Source organism: Sitophilus oryzae, unplaced genomic scaffold, assembly GCF_002938485.1.
Source record: "Sitophilus oryzae breed Bouriz unplaced genomic scaffold, Soryzae_2.0 scaffold_41_pilon_pilon, whole genome shotgun sequence".
NCBI classification, from domain to species: Eukaryota; Metazoa; Arthropoda; class Insecta; order Coleoptera; family Curculionidae; genus Sitophilus; species Sitophilus oryzae.
In genome coordinates, this window is record NW_022146996.1 from 3,949,345 (window position 1) to 3,974,422 (window position 25,078).

General features: G+C 32.7%; 1 protein-coding gene across 1 annotated transcript; it reads left to right on the plus strand.

The window, feature by feature from the left end:
- The first annotated feature begins 2,385 nt into the window (after positions 1-2,385).
- LOC115885777 lies at positions 2,386-24,063 on the plus strand. The gene is made up of 2 exons (XM_030904791.1): positions 2,386-3,340; positions 22,975-24,063. The coding sequence occupies exons 1-2, from the start codon at positions 3,292-3,294 to the stop codon at positions 23,928-23,930; spliced, it is 1,005 nt and encodes a 334-aa protein (XP_030760651.1). The 5' UTR covers positions 2,386-3,291; the 3' UTR covers positions 23,931-24,063.
- Positions 24,064-25,078: the final 1,015 nt, after the last annotated feature.

A 25,078-nucleotide genomic window follows, 5' to 3' on the forward strand; every position in this document is an offset into this window, starting at 1 on the left:
AGCATTAAATTTCTTCTAGCTCAGCTCATCCAATAATTCGTTTTAAGTTCATCTTAACTGTATAGAAAACATTTCCCTTTTCTTTCAAGACCTCCTCTTGGCAATAAAAAATAACTCTTAACATTTTATCGTTTATCGCAAACAATACCTACCCAAATGAGGCACTGTCTGCATTTGAATCTTAGTAAATTATGTCAATTTCCGTCATTGTCATCGTAAGTGTATAAAGTCATCATAAAATCATTACTTTTCCAATATAGTCCAATTTTCGTCAATGTTTATGCCGTCAATAATTGTCTTTTATTAATAGTACTACTACCGCCAGTACTGCCATTACTCGCTTCGAGTATTTGACACGCATCAGAAGGTAGTTACGCAAGGTGGTGCTGAAGATAGTTTATTTAAAAAAAAAATTACTAAAGCTATCAGTCACTTTTTGATCGAACCTAAAACAACAATGTATACTCTGTTTTTTTCTCAGGTAAGATTTCGACAGACGATGACAGAAGAAAAGCAGATGACGTCCCATACCAATCTATTTATTTTACTAAAAAAAGTTTCTAATATTTCAAAGCTAACTAGGATGGGTTTAAATCTAAATCCGTCATGCGTTGTTTTCAACCAGTTTTATTGATTTATTTCAAAAATGACCGATCATATTTCAATTTTATTGGTTTGACGGAACGATGAACGACAAACGGACGCCGATGCGTATGAACTCGCCCTTAGATTTTTGAGACTTGTCAAAGTCTTGCTAAATTATAGGTTATAATTTTGTGTCAACTTATGTCAAAGACCCTGGGTTTTGGAAGATGATGCATATTGATTTGTGTTATTAGGTGTGTTTTGTGTCTTTTGAAGTCAAGTAGTGGAAAAATCGAGGGAAAATTAACTGTAGACCTAGAGAACAGTTTATAGTTAATACTCGCTGCCCAGGCAGAAAGCTTTATACACCAATAAAGTTACCATCAATAAAGTTTGTATCGACCATCTCGTCGTAGATAAGTGCATCTCGTATATGGTACGAGGATCGTACTAAACATATACTAAAAACTGGAGTAGCTGTAAAATATCGACATCACATAATAGGTAAATAATGGATTTTGGTACTGCAGAAAAGTACTGGTTTAAAAAAATTAAGATTAAAGTTAATTAATCAACCTTTAAGGTATAAAATTTGGTGTTATTATTAATAAAATAATTTGTTTTATTTATGTTGTTTAATTTATTCCTGTGGAATATTACAAATTTGTATTTGTACATAAGTTTTATTTTTTTGGTACGTGGTGTTTTATTCTTGTTTGTTTTGTATTAATACATACCGTTTTTTTTTAATAAATAAATTCTCAATTACATTTTTTCAGTTTTATACAGCTTTTTTTCACAATATTTTGAAGTAATCACTTATCAGTCAAATTTTAAATATATTAATTTCCTGCTATGCGTTCCAATTGTACCAACTTATTTCTTTGTAAAATAAAATAAACTACTTTGAAATTAAAATGACAGACACATCTATCACTGTCAAGGACCTTGTCGGTTGAACAAACTTATAGCAATTAGGTTTAGTAAAAATTTAATATATTTTTTTAAAGTCGTTTAGATGTATATGTGTTTTAATATTTTATAAAGGAAATTTCCTTGAGTTTCCAATGTCATATGATGTTAGTTTTTAAGGCCTTATTGTGCAAAGGATGTTGTTTTGCTATTTGACTCATTCAACCTGTCCTGATGGGAATAAAATTCTCGAAAGCTTGACAAATTGAAAAAGTAGTTTTATTAGCCTGTATAGGGATTATTGACTGGATTCTCACTTAAATTTTGAGTTTTTTCTTAACTGAGTCAGTCACGACTAAACCTGCTGTTTTTTGATATTTATAATATAATATAAGATGAGCCTTAAATTATTGTCTTGATAAGTAAATAAAAAGAATATTCAATTTTCACAGTTCACCAACGATACACGACGACCATAACAGTCAGAATTTAATTCATATTTACGCATGTATGATATAAAAGAGTAAGAGTTACAAATTTAATATTTTTTTATTGAATCATCCAAGTAAACCGAAAACTCTTCTGGTTCTCCTCATCCGATAATTCCTTTCAAGTACGTCCTAATTATCTACAAACTACCTCTTTCCTCCTTTTGAAAGCCTCCTCTTGGCGATCAAAAATGCCTCACAGCTCTGAGCTCCTAATCACTTCCATGATCGACATTACCATCATATCCGTTCATTGTGTATTCACTGCCAGTCCAGATGAGGAATCTGACTCTCTGCATCCGAATCGCTGTAAATTATGTCGTTTTTTCGTCATTTATTTTCTTGAGTTCATACAAAATAATTATTTTTCTAATAGTATAGACCAATTTTCCTCGGTAGTTGTCCTAATTTTCTTAAAATACTTATTAACAATCAAGAAACACAAGAAAAAGAAATTACATATATTCGTCAATTGAATATGAAGTTATTGTCACGATGGATCCATAAAAAAGTGAACATTTAGTTCCGTGCCCCGAGTTTTCACAGTTTACAAATAATGATACACTACAATCATAACAATATTAGCATTAAATTTCTTCTCGCTTTCTTCATCCGATAATTCCTTTCAAGTACGTCCCAATTATCTAGAACCCATCTCTTTCAAGGCCTCCTCCCGGTGATCCAAAAAATGCCTCACCGCACCTGACCACTCGTACGACCGACCTTTCCATTATATCCGTCCGTCCGTCGCAGCCACTGCCTGCCCAGATTAGGCCGATCCGAGTCTCCGCGTTGCATCGCAGGCCTCCTCCATCCACTACACCTGCCGCCTAGCCGACGACCCAACAAATTCCTTCTCAGCGGGACTGCTGTTAACTCTCACACTTGTCCAGACAGCTGGCGCCAGCCGCCCCTCCCGCCCCGCGCCGCCCTCGACGGCCGACGCCGCCGCTTACAACAAAAACAATCATGTCAACCCGGACTTCAGTCGGCAAGGCCTGCCCGATCCTGCTGTATGTGTCTGTCTGACGCTCTCACAACAGACGAGCGCTACCATCACGAACGACGACTGTCTGTTTTTGGCCTTTGGTGCGTGTGGTCGAATTGGAATTCAGTACTTACAACGAATTCAAGTGAAGAAAAAATTAGAAACTACTCAAAGTATCTGTGATATTCTGGAAAGAAACTGAGGAATATAAGTGTCGTTGTGATAAAATTCGTTAGAAGTTATAGTTATAGTGACAGAAATAAACGAAGACATAAGTATTGCTGTGATTTGTGAACAACCCTATGTTACTTTTTTCTCATGAGCCGTGATAGAATGACGAATGGGAATAACAAGCTGATACTTAAAGGTGACTTTATTTTCACTATTACTTAATACAATTGAAGTTCAAAAGATGTAACTTGTTAAATTATTTAACATGTTCGGAACTTTCACCGATTTCTTCAGAAATATTTGTGATTGAAACATTCTTTTTAAAATATTTTGATTTCCACTCAAAATTATTCGCATTTTTTTTGTTTATCTATTTGTTTTAGTTTAATTTTCTATAAATTATTATACTTCCTCTATTACATCCTTTGAAATGAGTAAAATCACCAATTCCAGGAATAGAGCACTTAAAAAAGATATAAAGACGGTTGGTAATTCAAATATGTTTAGTTTATTTTTTAAATCAATTTAAAAAATTGGGAAACTTTATTCTTCTACTCTCGGTTTTATTCGAAAATATTACCAACTTTTACCAATACCACAATTCAAAAACTAAACCCAAGAGATTAAAAAAAAATCATCATCCATGTTTCCCGAATATTTTGTTTTTTGACTCATGTCAATATACCTATGCCTTGGTTAATTTTTAAGAGCAATATGAACTTGCCACAAACATTTTGCAATTTTTTCAATTATCGATATTTTTTGATGTTAGTCTTCATAATGACGAGATGGCTTTGGTGATTATTGTTGTGTACAATTAAATATGGTTCATAGTGTTGAAGATTGTGCAAAAGTTACTGATCTTGTTGAAGATGGCCGAAATTATGAATATTCGCTTGGTCCTTGAAGAAGAATGAAAAAAACATAACACAATATACAGGGTGGTCCGAACTGTATTCCGGAAACTTCGGCAGCATATTCTGCAAATAAAAATATGTAAAAAAGTTCGTATAAATGTATGTCCTAAAATGCTTAGTTTCGGAGATACAGGGTGTAGAAGTTTCATTTTTATTTCGAGAGATTTTTTCCCAATAATTTCTGAAATAACATCAATATTTGGATGAAAAATGGTATCTGGGAGTTTTTTGACATGAGAAATTTGATTTTGATGTCAATATGGCTCCTATTAGTAGAGGGCGCCACCTATATATTTTTTAACTGGTTTGAAGAGTAATAACTTTTTGCCCGTACCTGTATAAAACTACTGAGTAAAAAAATATACATTCGCGACGTTTTTTACGTGAAATAGGTCTCTTGGTAAAAATCGCTACGAGTAATGGTTTTCGAGATATTTGGAATCGAAATTATCAATACCGGTCATCATTGACATAAATTAACATGTTGACTAAATAGTTATTAGCCTGAAATCACAAATTTGAAATGTTTTTGTGCCAAAAGTTCAACAGAAACTGTTTTATCATCATTTTTTTGCAGAAAAATTTATGATTAATTTTAAAAAATAAAAATTTCCTAAATTTATTATTTCAGTCATCATTAGTCAACATGATTATTTTTTTCGTTAATAACGACATGTATTGTCTATTTCCATTCTAAATATCTTAAGAACGGTTTCTCGTAGCGATTTTTACAAAGAGATATGTTTTACTTAAAAAGTCACAGAGATGTATATTTTTTTACTCGGTAGTTTTATACAGGTACGGACAAAAAGTTATTACGCTTCAAACAGTTGAAACACATGTAGGTGGTGCCCTCTACTAGTAGAAGTCATATTGACACCAAAATCAAATTTCTCATCAAAAAGCTCCCAGACACCAATTTTCATCCAAATATTGACGTTACTTCAGAAATGATTTAGAAAAAATTGGAATAAATATGAAACTTCTGCACCCTGTATCTCTGAAAGCAAGCATTTTAAGACATACATTTATACGAACTTCTTTACTTATTTTTACCTAAAGAACATGTTGCCGAAGTTTCCGGAATACAGTTTGGACCACCCTGTATTTGCAGCCTCATTAACAGTATGAGTATTTTTTAAGAGTTTTTTTGAGAAGTTTTTTGTTTGTTAGTACAGTTTTAGTTATTACAGTTATTTTTTTTTCTTCTAAATCCTTAGTTCTGTTGGTGTTACTAATATTTATTAAAACCAAACCTGTATCGTTACTTTTTAACGTTTTTTAAATTTTAATATTCGTTCGAGTTCTAATCGGTGTCGATATGACATTTCGACAATAGTCACTAAAGCCACTTCGTGATATTAAAATATATGTAACATCATAAAAATAATGATTATAGTTGAAAAAATTACAATTTGTTAGTGGCAATTTCATTTCGCTGCTAAAAATTAGCCAAGGCATGTGTTCATATAAATCAAAAAATAAAATGCTCAGGAGACATGGTTCTGGACCAAAAATAATATTTTAGAAAAAGTTACTCACGAAATTATTGCATAGGGTGTTAGGGTAAAAAAAACCGTCAATTAACACTTATAATAAGCCAAGTACTAAAGTTTATAAAAAACTGAGTTTATGAATTAAAGATGATAGATTTATATACAATTTGCTAAAAAAAATCATGAAAATAGAGTTAAAAGTAAAAAATTATATACTTATTATACCGGGTGGTGCTTGCATCGTCGTTAGAAACATAGGAAATCCCATGCAAATTTTAAACTGTTCAAATATTGGCTACCCTGTTGATTTTATAGCGAAGTCGTAAATAGATTTTTTAAAGGTCTACGTTTGGGAAACACACATGCCAAATTTAAACCATTTTGGACAAGCCGATTTTAAGTAATTTGAGAAAAACTGCATCTATTTTTAACATAAAACTAAACATAGCCGAGATCATACGTTATCCATAAATTTATCAATTTTCTGTTGCAACGAGATATTGTAGAAAGTTAGTCGTCAAGTAACAGATGTCAGCTTCTTGCAAAATGGCAAAAATAATTAAAACGGTTTGGATTTTACAGCATTATGTAAAAGAAAGTTTATATTTTAAAATTTGATAAAGCTTATTATGTTTGAGAATAGGAACCTTCATCTCATCATACCATAAATATAGAGTGATATATACCAGTAAAATGTATATAAAAAATAGAATCACCTGTCATTCTAGGTACGAAAATAACAGTTATTGAGGATCACCCGATGGATTACCATAAATATCAAATTTAGTAAAGTAGGTAATTGTAATAAAAATTGACTTCTCTAATAATGTCTGAACCCAATAACAATTTTACAACATGTACCTTGCATATTATTATTCTTATTAATATCAGGTGTTTAGGTACTCTTCGATGAATGAATGAATTGCAATTCTAAAACCTTAAATTTCTTTAAGAAACATATTGTAATACAGTACTCCTGACAGTTATGAACTAAATTCACTATTTTTATGGACTTTCATTGTCCAGTTTAAATGTTAATATTATAATTTGTATAATATATTTACAATATTTTATTTGCATTTGTTGAAACGTTCAATTAAACCCTGTTTGTGTAAATACTTCAACAATAAAGAAAATAGAAATTCAAGGAAGGCGTTTTGATAAAGAAAAGTAACTTTTTGACTTTACTTTTCAATTAAAAGACACTTTAGGAAAACATGAATATTTCAAATAATTTTATAACATTATCAAGATTTAGTTCAATTATATTATTTGTTCAAAGGTATTATTGGCAAATATTTGTATATCTATGAACGACAATTGATAAAATAGATATAACCTTTTGAAACTGTAAAAACGGTGAAAACCCAACATGATGAGAAATATAAACCCGTTTTACTTCAGTCGTCAGAAATATGCATAAAAAGAATATTAATCTTAAAAACAATGTTAATTAAGTGTAAAGTCAGTTAACAAAATTGTTCCATTTTATATAAATGTATAATATTAGGGTGTCCGTTATTTACCAAGTTGATCATTTCTCTCACGACGCCCTCTAAATTTTTAGTTTATTGTCTAAAAAAAATAACAGACCATTGTATACTCTTAATATTCACATTAAACCTTGCCCCAAAGACGATTCATTTCCAATTTAAATTACATAGGAATTTGCCACTTTTCGCAAATATTTTTTTTCTCTCGATCTTGTTCTCTCGATCTTGCGGACATGACAATCACATATTCTTATACAGAACTGAACGCTCTACAAAAAAGATCTCTTACAATTTTTCGATAAACCTACTCTTTCAAAAGTTATTCACGGCTAAAGTTAACCACTGGGTATATTCCTAAACTTTTCAACTTTTTTAAAAAAATTATGATTATTTTTGAAAAATTTAATCTATTATTTGAAAAAAAAAGCAATTTTCATGATACCATAGGTTTGTTCCAACCCGTCGCAGAACCGTCACCGAACGATCACGCTCGTGCGCAGTAATTCAGTTGTGTTCCAACCGAGATTTGACGGTTATCGGACGATCCTATTTGCGTACCAAACTACCTTGGGATCGTTGTTACGATTTCAGAACGGTAATTTCGGTACATATTCCAAATTGAGCATTAAAGCATATTGGCAGGGATTATCGATTTTTAACAGCTGATTCTGGTCCGGCGTCCGGCTGATGCTTCTGTCTTGGTTATTTTTTACGAATTCGAATACGTGTGCGTTATACTTTTGCTTGTGAGTTTGTGTGGAGTAAATCGTTCAGAAATTTTAATTAATTTTTTATTTATAAAATAATATTCAAAGATTTTACCACTGCAATGAAATAACAGGAAACTACGCATAACAGGATCATAAAAGAGAGGATAGGTAAGTGAGTTAGTGAGTATACAGTTGAAACAACATTTACCAACAATTACTGGATTCTGATTCTCTATGTCAAGAATAATAATTATTATTATTGCAAATTGCAAACAAAAATAATAGGGTTATGTTATGAAATTCTAAACAAAAACAAAAAACCGATCAATACACGCACGCTTGACACTTTTGATAGTCCTGAAAACAATCCACAAAGCGTTCCAACGTTGATACTTTTTGCACCGTCACGAAACTATTCGAAGTCCGCGCATGCTAACAAAGTGCAAGAAAACCGATTCGAGTGCAATTTCGAAACGATCTCGAAATGCTGGTTGGAACAAACCTCATGATAAACAATTTTGAATTATGGAAAACAATTGAATGCATCACAGGTTTTTAATTCTAATACTAGTTATTTTTGAGCTTGTATTCTTTTGCAGTACTTAATTAACTAATTTTAATTAAGTTCGGTAAATTTCTATTATTTTCCTAACATTTTTTTTCTATTGACTTGACGATTTGAATTTATTTTTACAAACATTCTTGCCAACATACAAAAGAAATATCAAAATCCAACTAATCCAACTTTTAAAAACCTAACCAAGAATGTTTATTAAAATAAATCAGCTACACTTAAATGGTTTAAACTTCATTAGACTTGATGATTTCTTAATTCCCAACCATAACACCATCAGAATTGTATATTTTTACAGTAATAGATTAAATTTTTCAAAAATAATCATAATTTTGTCAAAAAAGTTGAAAACTTTGGGAATTTACCGAGTAGTTGACTTTAACCGTGAATAACTTTTGAAGGAGTAGGTCTATCGAAAAATTGTAAGAGACCTTTTTTGTAGAGCGTTCAATTCTGTACATGAGTATGTTATTGTCGTGGCTGCGAGAGAACAAGATCGAGAGAAAAAAAATATTTGCAAAAAGTGGCAAATTCCCATGTAATTTAAATGGAAAATAAATCGTCTTTGGGGCAAGGTTTAATGCGACTAAAAAACTTTTTTGCTGAGTGGTTTAATTGAAAGTGGTAGTAAAAACTTGCATTATGAAAGTTATAGTAATTAAGTGCAACATCTTTAAATCTGACCAGCCCAATTGCGATGTTATAGTCGGAACCTTGGGGTTATATAGTCAAAGGTCGGAACACTACCTCCATTATCGGAACGTTCCTCTAAAGAATTACGGTGTTTCCTTGCTCCGATGCCTGTTTTGTATTCCTCCCTCTTTGAGTAGGGATTATTCATTCATTATTGCCTCACTATCATTCACTATGTATATATTTTTTACTCAGTAGTTTTATACAGTTATTACTTTTCAAACCAGTTAAAAATATGTAGGTGGCGCCTTCTACAAGTAGAAGTCATATTGACATCAAAATCAAATTTCTTTTGTTAAAAAACTTCCAAACACCAATTTTCATCCAAATATTGACGTCACTTCATAAATTATTTGGAAAAAAAACGAAATAAAAATGAAACCTATACCACCTTTATCTCCGAAACTAAATATTTTAGGATATATGAACATTTTTACTTATTTATATCTGCAAAATATGCTGCCGAAGTTTTCGAAATACAGTTTGAACTACCCTGTATAATCACCAGAAAAGTTTAAACACTATTTTAATTGAATAAAATAAAACAAAATTTTCTAAATATATGGAATCTTACAATTAAGTCCAAGTTTTTTGATAAAATACGATTTCTACTCTACTTCTTTAGTTTAAACTAATTCATTAATATTAATGAGACTTTGAATAAATGTACTGCATCAAAAATTATTATTCTCTATAGGATAATTGTTTGTTATCACCTTGCGTCATCACTGAAGATATGTTATTAGTCGAAACAAAATGGAATTATTAACTAGCGAGTTCCGTTATTATATAGTTCACACCATGATGCTTTATAGCCATCAGTGCACCGCAAAAGATCTAGCGTGCCGTCAGATGGCGAGTTACTACCAAGATCTAGGAAGCGTAAAATACTAATGTATCATGTATTCAATCTGTTCTAGTAGGTTACTCCGTTCGCAATATGTTGTTTACTTCACGCCGTCCCTGCTCGTTCGTATGGGTCTGCATCTCAGAAAAATAAGTAAACTTAGAGGCAATATAACATATAAATAGAATTGGTTTATGGTAAATTGCAACATCATTTAACCTTGCATTCGAGCTTCCGTTACTTGAGCCACGCCACAAACCAATTTTTCTAAGAATTCATAACAACTTTCTTTAAATGGGTCTCAAAATGACTGCTAAAATTGAAAATCATATCCTGTTGAACCATAATGGGTATAAAACATTTAGATGCTTCTTGAATGAATTGGCAGTACTGTTTAGGAGAAAAAACATAATCATTTTTTCGTAAAAACTTCTCGATAACCCTAAAGCGTAGTTTACACGGGATAGAAAATTGCGATAGAACTTGCTAGAGTAACTTGCGATAGTGTTTACATTTAAGCAAATTTTAAAGCAATTTCTTGCAACAAGTACTTTCTAGGCATATGCTTTGAGCAAGAAATTGCATGCACGTATACACGGTATCGTGTATATTGCACAAGTATATTGTTTAGTAGAAAAATGTCGCGCCGTAAAAAGACAGCTGCAGCCACTGCTCTTCTTGTTGCAATTTTACGCAAACAGCCAAGAAAATCTAGAAAAAGAATATGGGTTAAAGAATGGTTGCCAGAATGCCTAACCTTGGAGCTTACGCGAAGTTATTAAAAAAAAGAAATGAAGACCCACAGCATTTAAACAATTTTCTGCGAATATCAGAAGTCGATTTTACTTTTTCTTTTTATAATTTTGTTCCATTCCTGGTTTGCTTGGGTACGAATATTATGTAACTTCCGCTGAATCTCATGCAGCCTCAGTTGTGTTGAATTTGTCAGCTATAAATTTGATTGCTTTTTGCTTTTTAGCTCTATCTCTGTAAATTTTCGATTTTTTGCCACAATTCCGGAAATCCTTCAAATAAATTAATCAAAGTGATGGTATCTTCTTTCGACCACATACTCCAGTTTAATATCGTTATTTAACACGCCTTCGAAAATCACTTGCACCAAAAATTTTCAACAAGACGGAAATAAATTTTAACTTACCAGAGCAGTCTCCCAACCTGTTTACACTTGCAAGCGTCTTTCGTCGCAACCACTTCCCCGCCAGTTTTGTGACTTGTTCGGAGAGTGCTTTCGGATACTGTTTACATTATGCAAGTTTGGTAGAAGCACGTAGAAGTGCTCTCAGACATGTACTTGCGATAATTTACTTGCCCGTGTAAACTATGCTTAAAACAGCGAACGCAGGGCACGAAACTGTGCCCTGGTTCAGGAAAACAATGTTAAATCTTCTCGAAAGAGATGGTTCTTACAAGAACATGCAATGGTTGCATTCTTATTTTGAGTTGCAGAGTTATCCGAAAACAAGTATAGCTGTTTCACATTTTTTGGGAGTATGTTTTTATAGAGTGGAAAAGAAAAGAAATAACTTCGTGTGGTGACTTTCTCGCAGTTGTTTCATTATAAATGTAAAAGTGAGCTTTACCGGTTTTGCTTGAATATATGGTCCGACAATTGGCGAAAGTAGGGGGTAGCTCCGGACATGCATTCTTCTTGCACCAAACAGTTTCGTTTTGGAGGCAGTTCCAAAAATCGTTATATTTTTACCATTTATCATCGGATCTGCCTCTTTCTCGCACCAATCGATTTAACTCATTTTTATGCAAGTAGTACAGATACAACTTAAAATTTGAACAATAATAGAGCTGCCCTCTTCTTGAAGCAAGGTCCTCAATTACGTAAAACATATCATCATAATCTTTTTCACTTTATTCAACCATTTCCAGTTATGGTGTAGCCCCCCTAACATACGCTTTTTGTAGTTGACCATTTCAGGTTCGGTCTTCCTAAAGGTCTCTTAATTCCTCGTGGATACAATGCTGTAATTTTTGTAGTCCATCTGTTTTTCTTGCCGGGTTTCTTGCCCATTGCTGTTTGAGGGATTTGACTCTGTGGATGACATCTATTAGCTCGGTCTTTTGTCGTATCCACTCTATTCTTTTACGGTCTCTCTTGGTTATTCCCAGCATATTTCGTTCCATTGATCGTTGTACGACTTGCAGTTTCCTTATGATGTCCATTTTAAGTGTCCTTGTTTCTCATGCATAGGTCGTTCCTGGTAGTACACATTGGTTGAATGTTTTCTTCTTTAGATAGAGTGGCATTCTAGATTTGAAATATGAGTTTCTTCCATAAGTACTCCATGCTAACTTCTGTTAGTTGTCCCAAAAATATATTTTTTTACTATTTTTAGTGTTGTGTTATTTATTAGAATTTCTTTTCCTTCCACTAGTTCGTTGTACATTACTTTAGTTAGTTAGTTCATTAATTTGTGCTTGTAGTTCTTCAGTACTATTGGCACTTAGGACTATGTTATCAGCGAATCTTAGATGGTTAAGATATTCTCCATCTATTTTTAATCTTTTGTTGATTCAGTCCAGTTGACGGAAGATTTCTTCTAATGTTGCTGTAAACAGCTATGGGGATATATAAAACATATACATGTATTTAAATTATAATAACAACAGTAAACATTAAAAAACTTGTAAAGTGTAACTAAATATTAATTGCCTGAATTTTCTAAACTACTTTAACCTCATTTGCTAGGTCAATGTTGATGAATTTTACATATCAATTTGGTGTATCTGGGGTAACTGGGGTTTCCTGTCATGATTTTTGGGTTTTAAATACAGAAATTTTTTTGGACGTTTTTCAAGACCCCAGTTGATATTGAGCTATCAAGACCTAAGGTATTTCCTATTCTTCTAGCACACACGCCTACACACTATAGGGTTAAAGAATACACGAGGCGATGTGGGGAGCGTGAAAATGCGCGAAAGGTATTTACGTTCGTGTTCTCTAGGGTTCACAGAGTCTCCAGACGGTCACCCGTCCATCCACTCGCATTGTCTAACGTCGCTTCGACAGATCTAGGCCTTTGTCCCGATGTAAAAAGAAACTGTTTGACTGTGGTACGAACAGGAATTTCAGAACCTCTCTAGGTGTAATTATTTCTCTGGGATCCCATAAATTGGAACCAATGGATGCTCTTCGGTAATCGGGCTAAGCGCTTAATAAGGAATAACTTTTAATTATCAGTGACAGGTCTTTGATCATCGGCCAGGTGTTGCACGGAATGGAATGTTGATAATTGGTTGCGCAAATCAAATAATCCTTTTACGATGTTACGCTGCTTTATCATTTAAGATTTTAATTTCTGTTTTAATGCATACTTATAATGTAATCTAAATTCTGCATTAATTTTTATTATTATTATATATTCTTTTAATTTTATATTATAAGAGGGCAATGGTTTAGCTACGTCGAAACACCGATTCCCATTAGAACACCGAAGTTAAGCGACGTAAGGCGATACTAGTGGATGACGGGTGACCGGTTCGAAACTCTGTATCGTGCTGTTGTCCAAAAAAGGCAAAAGTGTAAAATCTATTGATACACACTGCTCATTCACACCGGTTCGAGGCCTGATGAGATCGGATATCTCGTGAGTAAGAGTCGATTTAGACACTTGCCAAGTCTGGCCGAGGACCGCGGTTCGGATTCCGCGTAAACAAAGTAGGCCCCGTCCAGATTAGCCCTGGTAGCAAAGAGGAGACGTTAAGTGAAATCTACTACTATATTAATTAAACTGAAATACCGAAGTAATCATCTTGGTAATCAGAGAATACGTACCTATCAATAATATTACCAATTGAAAATTAGTACAATAGTTATTCAATAACAAAAATACCAGATACGCTACTGAAACACCTAAGTCAATTTGACTTATCCTAATTATTTTTGACAAAAAAATATTAAATAAAAGCGAAAATACAAAATACGGATATAATGTTTTAACTCTAAGTGAATTTCATAATTTATTGGTTTACTACAGTTATTCCCTTATTTCTCTGGATCTTTAACCGAGAAGTATCACACGTATAAAAAAAATAGTAGGTTTACTAGTTACCCTAATATTACCGTCATTAGCCCATTACTGATATCAATAATTATCAAAAAATAATTACTACAGTTATTCCCTTATTTCTCTGGATCTTTAACCGAGAAGTATCACACGTATAAAAAAATAGTAGGTTTACTAGTTACCCTAATATTACCGTCATTAGCCCATTACTGATATCAATAATTATCAAAAAATAGTTAAAATTTTCACCGATTGTCCCATCAGTATCGCGTGCAATCGCCCTGCACCACAAACTAGTTTATAGTATTTTTCAGGAATTCGCAATGAGGTCAGTGTTAAGTTACAATCTTTCTAGGATTTACTGCCTCTGAACCAAAACCAAATCAATTGTGGAGTAAATAATAAATAACAAAAAATAAGCTTAGAAAAGTCTACCAAATCTATACAATTTCAAATCAAATGCAAATGTGTCAATTGAAACGTCAAAAAAACTGTCACATGGGGTCATAATGTCAATTAGTGCATGTATATATAAATTTATACACCGGCCTTAAGATTTTTATTCAAAGTGTTAACCATTATGAGCAGATGATTAAAACTCTTAATAACAATTGGTGATAAAAGTTGCTATTTATATTCAAACTACATACTTCATTCACCTCATTGTTGGTCCAATTTTATTTTGAACGAAAACTTTAGTACAAAAATCAAAGATTTTCCTTGACGATTAAGTAAAAAACAATCTTCGGATTTTCACGAGGTTTGTCTCCTCAACGAACACCTCAGTAGACTGAAGCTGAGGAACAACGGCGAATGCAGATTCTGTGAGGAAAATGGCGAAACACCAGAACACCTTACCACTGAACGCGTCGATACTACGACCGTTCGTGCCATGAACTTTGGTACGGCTGATGTCGAGGATGGAGAACTGGCCTCTGTGGAACCGTCTCAGATACTGGCTTTTGTTTTGCCCTGAGACTGTATGATGAGAGTTATAACTCGTTATAACTCAAGAAAGGGGAACACACGTTCTACGTACTACATTAGTACAAAAAAAGAAATAAGTTTAAAATATCCTATTGTGTCTTTTTTAGATTAAAAACTTAAAATATAAATTTAAATCGAGTGTCAATTAAAATTATATTTCTAAATTTAACAAGAAATATACATTTGCAGCTAGTTATTAGGCTCGTATTCCTTGTCTGAAAAACCTGCTCTAATTTTAACTCTTGATAGTCGTATGATGCAACTTCTAATTACGTTTGTTTTTTCAACTAATTACCATGCAAATGATTTTTATTGATATTTACAACATATAATTAAATGTACTTCAACATTATCTAGATTAGTATCATTATAAATAGCAAGGAAAAAATTATAACACTTCAATTGCTTCCACTTATGATATGTAGATTAGGTACAACAAAGATTTTTTTTAAAAGATCAAGGAAATATTTTTAATATCTTTTTTATGTTGAACTTGTGCTAGGTACTTATAAAATGCTACGTATAATTTTTGTACAGGTTTGATGTGTTAATACTTATCAAAAACGATTAACGAGTTCTATTTACATAACTATACAGACAGAACAGCTACAATGAATTAGCAAAATTATATTCGACTTCATAAGTTAAGTTACGGCAAAATGATAGTATGCATGTTTTAAAAACATTGAGTGTTCGTAGCAATGTTACGATAGCATGGGTACCACGGTCCGTAGGTCATAAGAGTAATGAAAAGCAGATGAAATGACCAAATAAGGTTCATCAATTCATAGGCCAAGAACATTTTGCAGCGTTGCAAAAGCAGTCACAAGAATGGTGAAGAATTCACCAGGGCAGACAGGCGAAAAAGTTCGTAGTAGAACATTCGTTAACATTCATAACAGACCTGATGAGCAAAGACTGTAGTCAAAACTGTAGTGGGTCTAGTAACAGGGCAACCTGCATTGCATTTGCTCATTTAATTGCGTTTAACGCCTTGGGGGTAGCAAGATACAGCTTGCCATGCTAGAGCCATTCGGTATACAAGGAAAGTAATGTGGCTAGCACTAAGCTTCAACCGCCAATTATTACCTCAGGATTGTGAATCCCATGTACTCACTTAAGGCTGAGTCGACCTATAAGGTACCTAAACTACTTTTATTTTATTAAAAATAGTCGGATGATGAAATGCCGGCTGTATAGGATTCGAACCCACAACCTTGAGATTGGTAGACGAGAGCTGTATCTGTACGCCACGGGGCACCACTACTAACAGGACATTGTAAGCTGAATAGGCCTCTAAAGCTCATATTGTATTGATGGACGAAGCCATGTGCAGATTCTGTCAATCTGACGAAAAAGCGACTGTCAAATGCGTGGTGTTTCTGACAAGGAGCTAAGGGATAGTGCTGGAAAATGTAATCTAAAGGTCGCAGTGAAATAGGTTAATAGCTACCACAAATCGCGTAAAAAAAGTTTCGATTTTTATGATTGTGGTATTAGTTTGTAGATAAATTTGTTGGCATCATTTTTTATTATTTTAGTGGCTTACATATTTCGGTTAGGTGAGCTTATAACGGGGTAAATAAAAACTTCGTTTTCTGCGAATTATTGAGAAAACTGTTGATTATTATATATTAAACTATTGATTATTATTCTGCAATAAATTGAGAAAACTCCGTTTGGAAAAAATGGGACGGGCATTTTTGATAAGAAACACTTTCCTGTAATCTTAGATGTATTTCTAACATTAAATTTTTTGAATTTTCCTATTATCTCTATTCTTTTATGAGCTACATATTTTTAGGTAAAGTACTGATATTTTTACAATGAAAATGGTTTTTGAAAATGGAGCTCTCAATGCCCACTGTTAATTGAGGATGTCCTCCAAGAAATTGTCCTTCTATTTGCTCCTTTTATTGGAGATCAGTTTATACCGATGCATAATAATCCCAAACCAGTCCCCACGTTGCGCAGGGTAACGAGTTACGAGTACGAGTAGTTAACGTGTACCTGGATGAGGTTGTAGAAGATTGGAATGGCCTCCTTGTAGTCCAGATCTTAATCCAATCCAACCTTAAACCAAACCAAACCACAGTGTGTCTAATTTTTTGCAAAAACAACGTTTTGATTTACCCCGGTATAAACCCACCTAACCGAAAAATTATTGGCTTATATTCTTCCAAACCAAACCTAACCAATAATAAAAATAATGCCAATAAATTTATCTTCACACTGATACAGTCGACTCTCGATAGTTTGACACTCGTTAATTTGAATATCTCGATATACATATTGAAGTCCTTTAAGAAAATACTCGATAAATTGAAAAAAAAATAATATAATTTCCCCTTGATAATTTGAATGAATTCTTGCTCGCCGACATTCTATAATTTGAAGTGAGAGCTTCCTTACTCTCTATAATTTGAACTCGACATTTTATAATTTGAAGTAAGAAATCCCATATTTTGAAGTCCGTGAGTCTCCGTTTAACAAACTCTTATTTATTTGAATTTATCCCTATTTCCTCTTGATTATTTGAACTTCTATTATTTTGAACTCTCTTTATATTGATTTTTTTTTCCTGGTCCCTTGCGTTTCATATTATCGAGAGTCGACTGACCATAATTATAAAAATCGGATTGCAGAATAAAAAGTTATAAAACATCAAACTTAGTCAAATTTTTAGGGTGACAGAATTTTGTACCGGAGAGTATGTAATATGAGTATTATGAACTGCAAGAAATATTTTTCCAAATATACGAGTATTATATAACTTAACTGGCAATATAGCCAGTATGTCCCCTTGATCATTAAAAATTAAGATTCTTGCTTTTTCCATCTTCATTTGGTCCATAGATTCTCCGGTCCTAAGAAGAAAAATTGGGGAATTGTCTTACTCTGTCACATTTAAATTGCGGTTCCGTATGTCTTTTCTCAACAACTATATTCTAATGCAATCGTCATCTTCTGTGAATCGGAGTATATTGTAAGAGTTATTATATGCACTGAAAAAAATAATTTGTGAATTGAGGGTTATTTCTTGCCACAGATTATTGTAGTAAATTCCGTTCTTTAATTTGCTGTATCTATGTAAATATGTTATAATATATATTTACATTCAGCAATATTTTTGGTGAATTTATTTAAAAAATGTGTATTTCATAGTAAATTTACTTATTCATTGTAAATTTATCTTTTAAAATCGCCAACTTCTTATAATATTACTATAGAGTAACAACAAATTAAATTATTCGGTGGTAAATTTAATAAAACATGTTTTTATAGTTATAATATTTATTATAAATATTAATTAAGTTAAAAGTCACAAAATATACCTTATGATACCCATTGCCCGTCTCCTCTTGTCTAGAAGAACCTTACTGGAATTCTGCGCCTAACCAAAATAGGAACAAAATTGTCATTAGATACAAAAAAAAACATGCAAAAAAAGGTTTCTAATCAAGACAGTCACCGCGACCTTACAGATCAATTGTGTACCCTTTTCCCTTAATTGAGTTACAACTCATCATACTGTCTCAGGGCTTGACAAAAGCCAGTATCGGTGAATATCGGTAAAAGCCAGTGAGACGATTTGACAGAGATTAGTTCTCCATCTCTCATCAAGTTTATGACACGAATGGTTGTCGTCTAGGCAGGGGCGCCGACTTTTATGAAACCTCGTGGGTGCTCATCAAATATGAGTAAATGTAACCAATTTCCATATTGTTACATTTGTCGTATTTATTACACTTTTTTACATATGTAACATACATAACAATATTAGAAAAATACCATATCAATTTGTCATTTTTACAATTTTATTGAGTATAATTTGAGTTATACAGAAATATTTTTTTTTAGTACAGGTACCAATTTGTGAAAATATTAATTTTACCCATTACAATCGTGTAAGGACAGGCATTAAAACAACAGACAGATACTGTAACTGTATTTTATAAAGCGATACAAAATAAACGAAACTAAAAGTTGCTGAGAAGAGCTACTGGTGGAGGAATATCCGAGATTGGGAGGGGGACAGCTTAGGGTTTTTATATAAACAAATTCTCATAAACTAAAAATTCTCAAAAAGATAAACACAATATAATCATACACAACGAGCTATCACGCTTTCGCATCACATAGCACATTTCATATACTTGGCCAACTAAATAGACTGACAGTGAGCTATAGTGGATATGAACACACATTCCTAATGTAGTTTACAATTTGCTTCCAATTTAGAATAATTATAATTATATACAGGGAGAATCTTAAATAAGTACAAATATTTTCAGGGCCGGTAGATCTCGATAAAAGAAACACGTGTTTTCTCTTTATCGTTTTTCCAATAAGCCCAAAATAAATCGAGTTATATTACTTACTAAAAATAAAAAAAATATGTATTTTATGCCCATGTTTTGAGAACCACTGCTTTTTTTTCTGGGTTTTCTTTTTTGTAAACATAATCTACTACCTATATGTTGCCATAATATTAAGATATTATATATTTTAACTAAAAATTAAAAAAATTCAATTTTTCTCGAAAAATACCAAATTAAAAAAAAAAGAAAAAGCGAAAGAAATCTTATAGACGTGTTTCTGCGATCGAAATATACCACCCCTAAAATATTTGTACTAATTTAAGACTCACCTTGTATAAATCTATGAACTCTCTAAACACTTTTAGAGCCCCCACAAACGCGCAGTTATTTATTTTTATTATTAAACACAGGCCGATTGTGCAGGCCAGTGTGCGCAGTTTAACCTGTATTACAGCCTGTCGCACACACGCGCAATTTTATAGTACAGTTTTATAATCTGTATTACAACCTGTCCTTATCTGTTATCCTTGTTTATATATACAAGGGTTTTATCTATAATGAACTGAGTTACGGAGTCACTTCGGCACATTTTTTCTAAGGAAAAATGGCCTCCCGAAATACACATCTGTCTTGGATTTTATTCGCTTATACAATAAGTAAGAAAGCAGAAAAACAACGGTTACTTAAAGGAAATAAGTATTGCCACGTTAATTGGCTTGCTGATTTAACAGTTGAAAAACAGGATTGGTTTAACTACCTAAGAATGCAATGAATGAGGAAACTTCCTTAGAACTACTGAAATTAACGTCTGGAATTGGGAATTGGGCTGGATGAGATGCGAGTGTCTTAAAGTTGCTAAACTGATTAGTTTTGATGCTCATGCTCGTGGGTGCTCCGCACCCACTAGTTTTCTCTTGTGGGTGCTTGAGCACCCGAGCACCCACGCAGTCGGCGCCCCTGCGTCTAGGCCAAAGTTTACAGAATAAAATATTCTCGGCGCACTCAGTGATGAGGTGTTCTAGTGTTTCGCCATTTACCATTCATAGAATCTGCCTTCGTCGTTGTTACTTATTAGTTTCAATCTACTGAGGTGGTCATTTAGGAGTGTCTTGTTAAGAATTGTTGTTATTGTTTTTACCGAAATCAAGGAAAATCTTTGATTTTTCTCGGTCGTAAGTCCTATGAAATTTCTTCGAGTGTCTTAGACTATTGGAGGATTCCCATTCCAGGTTACGGATGGAGTCTACTAGGTTCTTGAGTTCCGCTTTAAGTTGGTTTTCACTTTGGAACCAGAACCGTTCTGGTCTACTAAATATTATGAATAGATATTTAATTTCCAATAAATCTATATCTCGATTTAGAAGCTGATTTGCATTGCAAATCATACGAAACTTAAAAAATTATACCTGAAACAGAATAATTCCAATGTGTCCATGCACTTGGTGCATGATCATTTCGAGTGTAATACTCGCGCACAATTACATTTCGAGTTATTACTACTTACTTAGAGTATTTTATTTTTAAGTCCTTAAAAAATAGATCTCGATAAAAAATAAGTACAGGCAAATAATAAAATATATAAAATATTCGAGTACGGTTACATGGCAGAATTCCTTAAATACAATCGTAGTCAGATGGATATCTGGAATTAAGTGGGATTCCTGATATTGATTTCAAAATTATATTATGGATAATATGAATTCACCATCATGTCAAGTGGTTAAAACCCTTATAAATAATTAATACGTCACTTTTTGGAAAGTATGTTTTCCAGTTTTTGAAGTATGAATATTATGCATTCTGAATATTATCTTTATACTAAGTCATATTCATAAATTATGTTTTTTTTTAAGAAAAATACTTCATGGCGGAATAGTTTTTAAGAAAAAGTTAAATTTAGTTGTAAAAAAATAGGTTGGCCATAATAACTTCTAGAAATGCTTTTAAATTAATAACACTTTACTTGACTTTACTATAGAATTTTTAGAAATAATTTTTAAAGTAAATAGTTACGTTTGATTGAGTGTTCTTAAAAAACATAAAATGAAAACAGTAAACTAAGGAAAATGGAAGATAAGAAGTAGATATATAAAGGGTTAAAATAATCAAAAACATAGTCTAAAGATCAAACAAATAATTATGATAATCATCACCTATTAATATATTAACTGTTTTACACCTGCATATCATCCCATAACCTGTTATCAGACCCTCTTTGCATGAATTTCCACTAGAAATCTAGGCAATCTTTGTTAATCTTGTTTTTTTCTAAGACCTATTTATTTTTGTAATCACTTCAGTGGTGACTCGTCTTCATTTATTGGTAAAAAAATCTGCAGCAAAATATCGTATGTCGATGTCATTTTACATCTAAATTTAAATGGCAAATGACATCGATCGTCATTTCCCAGCTAACTAAACGCCGTTTTTTCGGTCATACATATGTCTCTGACAGTATCATACATTAATAAGGTTAAAATAATATATTTTTTTTCAAACGCAAAAAAAGCACTTTTACGCCTAAGCACAAAAATTCGAAAATATATTATTATTATACTGATATTAACTGTCAAATTCAAGGAGTTGTAACCATAGCTTTTCAATAGTAATTACTTACAAGGTATTACTTTTTATATTATTTTCGACGTTTAAAATGGTTTAAAATTGTTAAAAACTTATTTGTGCCGTTTGAAAAAAAAATAGAATATTCTATACGAAGTAAAAATACTAAGTATGATATACTTTTTGTGTATCATTTGTACTCCTAGTAAACCAATATACACTATTACTAAATGTTACACAAACAAGAATAATTTTTAAAAACATCAAAACGTATGGATTTCAATAAAAAAAAACAACAAATCAACGAAAATAAATCATAGGACTAATAAGGATCTTCTATAGGATATAAAATAGAGTGTTCTTATATGTTAAATTATAAGGTGAAATAATTTCTACAATTGCTTACTACATATTTTGTACGTAGAAACTACTGAACAAATACACATTTCAGAAATTGCTAAAACTGAGATAGCTATGGACCCGAATTGAATTAAATTTTTTTGTCGAATCTAATTTCATTCTTTATAGAATTCTTTATATCAAAGAAGGTGCTCAGAGGCTGGTTAAAAAGTTCATGATAAAATTCAGTAAAATAATTTACTTAATAATTAGAAAATTTATACCAAAATCTGATGAAAACGTACGTACTATTATTTGAGGATGACTAGAATTTTTTCTTTTTGTGCTGCAAACACAGTACAGCTGCAGTGCCATCAATATATTACTAAAATTAAATTAATTTTGTATTTGATACAAATAAAAAATTGTTTATTTATTCTTTACTTTTTTAATGCAGCTTGACTATCTTTGCGACGTCACTGTATCACGCCGCAAGTTAATGAATGGCTAGGTGATTTGCTAACAGATGTTCGTGAAGTACGAATGTAAAAACGCGTCACATCGCGATAAGATCTATAACAATCTGTTTAAAAATATTCGTCAGTCATAAAAATTTCAAGTCGAAAAGTTCCGTACATTAGCACTTGAATTTGATAATCTTTAAAAAACCGTTTAAGACATACTTAAGCCGATAAAAGATCGTTTCTGTGTTAGAACACGAAAAATGCGACTACCTAACGGTTCGGGTGCTTGCTACCACTTTATTTTACGTAGTTTGGGTAAATTTTCTCTATCAAAATTTATTCTAAAGAATCCTTAACTAATATTCGTCTTTTTTTTCTTGTTGCAGAATCCAAAATGTCCAGTTCAATGCACGAAGACACCGGATTTTGTTCTGGAGAGGACTACATGGAACACGACATCCATTCTCCAACTGACAGCAGTGAGGACAGCGTTGAAGTGAAGATCTCCGCCATCACTATCAAGTCCAACAAGAGAAAACTACCTGAAGACCCGAAGAAAGACACTGCTTTCTCCGGACCACTGAAGAAAAGAATGATTTTGAAGGTGAAGGCTGAAAAAACCGACATTGTTAACACGCCTTTTCGTCCATGGAGTCCTCCAAACTCTCTCGAGCCCAAGGTGCCTGTTCAGTCCTCAAATTTTGCAGTGCCTTTTCCGTTGAAACTGGAGAATTCGAATGAGAGTTCGGAAAAATGTGCGGTGAATCATTCGTACTTTCGACCGCCTTCTCCATTGCGTTATGCTCAACAATCCGAACCCGTAGCTCTTGTGATAAAACGTGAACCTGAAGACAGGTCCAGTACAAAACCTAGTGATATGCGTGTTCCGGTCCATCCGGAGATCTCAAAATTGACGCCTGCCGAAACCGAGAGGCTTATATTGAATAGCACTGAACATTTCCCAGACTTGCAAGCGAAACTACTCAGTCCATCCTCGTCTTCCAGTGCCACCAACCAAAAGTCCGATCAAAAACGGGAGCAAAGGAACTACAAGAACATGACAAGAGAGAGGCGGATAGAGGCGAACGCTCGCGAGAGGACGCGAGTGCATACGATTTCTGCCGCGTTTGACACCTTGCGTCGTGCCGTACCTGCCTACTCGCACAATCAAAAACTGTCAAAGTTGTCGGTGTTGAGGATCGCGTGTTCCTACATAATGACATTGTCCAGTCTAGTTCAGGACTCGGAAGGAGAACCCTCTACTTCTGAGTGCGTCGATTTAGTATCTAGAACCATTCAACGAGAGGGAAAACTACGAAAAAAGAAGGATGATAATGATTAAAGTGTGTTATTGTATATTAAAAGACTTTAGCCGTAGCCTCGCCTCGAGATAGCAACAGATGTTCCTGATTCTAGATCTATTTTCGTAAATTTTAGTCATCGATATTGTAGTTCATTGATTAATGTTTTTTTTTTTTAAAATGGAAACAAAAAATTTCGTATTTCTGTTTATACTTTTTTTAATTGTGAATATTTTTTATTATTGTGTAAGTAGACTGCTGAAAAGACTTTATTTAAATATTTTAAATTAAATCAATTTAATTTTTTCCTATTGAAAAGTGTTTTATTTTACCCTATTAATGTGAATTTTTCATTTTAACGAATTTTGAGACTAAAACTCCTTATGGCTTAATAAAATTATTTCTTTCAGTTTTTTAGTCTTTAAAGTTTTTTTTTAATTACATGATTGGTTTTGTTTCTTCCTACTCAGATAAAAAATAAATAGTAATAATATATTATTATATGCTAAATAAAATTTAGAAATTTTTTATGGTGCTACGCCACTGGTGTAAGCATAAGTACAATTATTACGAAGTTAATTATATTAATTTTTAATTGATAAAAAGTAAATATGATAACAAAATATAATGCCGTATGAAAAAAAACGGTGTCAATCTCTAGATGTCATTTATTAAAAATTGACATAAATCTTATCTAATAAATTCATTTAAAAATGATAAAAAATGTAAGATATCTTGAGCCCTTTCATCTAAGTAACTTTTGTGCTCAACAAATACAGTATCAAAAAAACAGTGTTATGGGGAATGACAACCGGTGAAAATTTCGTCGAGGTCAATCTCTATTGCAGTTGGGGTTGGGACCTTTAATGTTACAACGGCAAAATAAAACATTAATTAACCACACTACACCAAAACACTAGTTTTAATCATCTGCTAATGATGCCAACATGGTAAACGAAACGCACGTTCAGTGCACAAAAAGTGTTTTGGTGTATTGTGGTGAATTAGTGTTTTATTTTGCTGAGGTCCATCTCTACACATAATTTACTATAAACTGACATAAAAATTGTCAAAAATTAACATTAATTATAGAAAGATTAGAAAAGGATAGAAGATTTCCAGCAGGGCTGTTAGGTAGTTTATGCAGCAAAAAACTACGCCAAAAACTACGCGTAGTTTTTTGTATTAA